The 1105-nt window shown below is 72.9% G+C and overlaps 1 protein-coding gene across 1 annotated transcript in view; it reads left to right on the top strand.

Moving 5' to 3' along the window:
• NFIX (nuclear factor I X) overlaps nt 1-503 on the top strand; it is a 5860-nt gene extending 5357 nt beyond the window's left edge. Inside the window, exon 4 of the mRNA XM_039716836.1 lies at nt 7-503. Within this exon, the coding sequence (XP_039572770.1) occupies nt 7-316 (310 nt within the window). The 3' untranslated portion in view covers nt 317-503. The remainder of the gene's footprint in view (nt 1-6) is intronic.
• The last annotated feature ends 602 nt before the right edge of the window (nt 504-1105 follow it).

Here is a 1105-nt window from a genome sequence, read left to right as displayed (position 1 = left end):
GGGGGGGGTCCCGCGGCCGCTGGCGCTGAGGGTCCCTGCAGGCAGCCCGCGGGCCTCGGCCTCGGCGCTGCACTTCCCGTCGGGGTCCCTCCTGCCCCAGTCGAGCCCCTACTTCGCCCACCCCACCATCCGCTACCACCACGGGCAGGACTCGCTCAAGGACTTCGTGCAGTTCGTCTGCGCCGACGGCGCCGCCCCGGGCCCCCAGGTGCGGCGGGGACACGGGCGGGGGGCGCGGGGGCGGCCCCGGGGGGCGCGGGGGCGCGCGGGGACAGCGGGACCCCCGCCCCGGCCACGCCCCGCTGGATGCAAATGAGGCCGAGGAGGCGGGGCGTGTATGCAGATGAGGGCGAGGTGACGCGCGTTATGCAAATGAGGAGAGATGGGGCGTGGTTTGTATGCAAATGTAGCGCGAAAGGGGCGGGGTCTGTATGCAAATGAGCCCAGGCGGCGGCGGGGGCAGGAGGGGGTGACGGGGACCCCCCAAAATCCGCCCTGGGGACCCCCAGCCTACTTCGCCCACCCCACCATCCGCTACCACCACGGGCAGGACTCGCTCAAGGACTTCGTGCAGTTCGTCTGCGCCGACGGCGCCGCCCCGGGCCCCCAGGTGCGGCGGGGACACGGGCGGGGGGCGCGGGGGCGGCCCCGGGGGGCGCGGGGGCGCGCGGGGACAGCGGGACCCCCGCCCCGGCCACGCCCCGCTGGATGCAAATGAGGCCGAGGAGGCGGGGCGTGTATGCAGATGAGGGCGAGGCGACGCGCGTTATGCAAATGAGGAGAGATGGGGCGTGGTTTGTATGCAAATGTAGCGCGAAAGGGGCGGGGTCTGTATGCAAATGAGCCCAGGCGGCGGCGGGGACAGGAGGGGGTGACGGGGACCCCCCAAAATCCGCTCTGGGGACCCCCAGAATGGGGAACCCCCCACCTGGGGACCCCCGCACAAACCTGAGGACCCCCCTACAAACCGGAGGACCCCCCCCCCACAGATCTGGGGACCCCCGTACAGACCTGGGGACCCCCAGAACGGGGAACCCCCCCACCTGAGGACCCCCCCCTAGATCTGGGGACCCTCCCAAAGCCCTGCGGACCCCACGCGTGGGGG

The sequence above is a fragment of the Passer montanus genome, unplaced genomic scaffold (assembly GCF_014805655.1).
Source record: "Passer montanus isolate IOZ18808 unplaced genomic scaffold, ASM1480565v1 scaffold367, whole genome shotgun sequence".
Classification (NCBI taxonomy): domain Eukaryota; kingdom Metazoa; phylum Chordata; class Aves; order Passeriformes; family Passeridae; genus Passer; species Passer montanus.
Note: the sequence above shows the minus strand (reverse complement) of the source record. Positions and strands in the feature narration are given on the sequence as shown.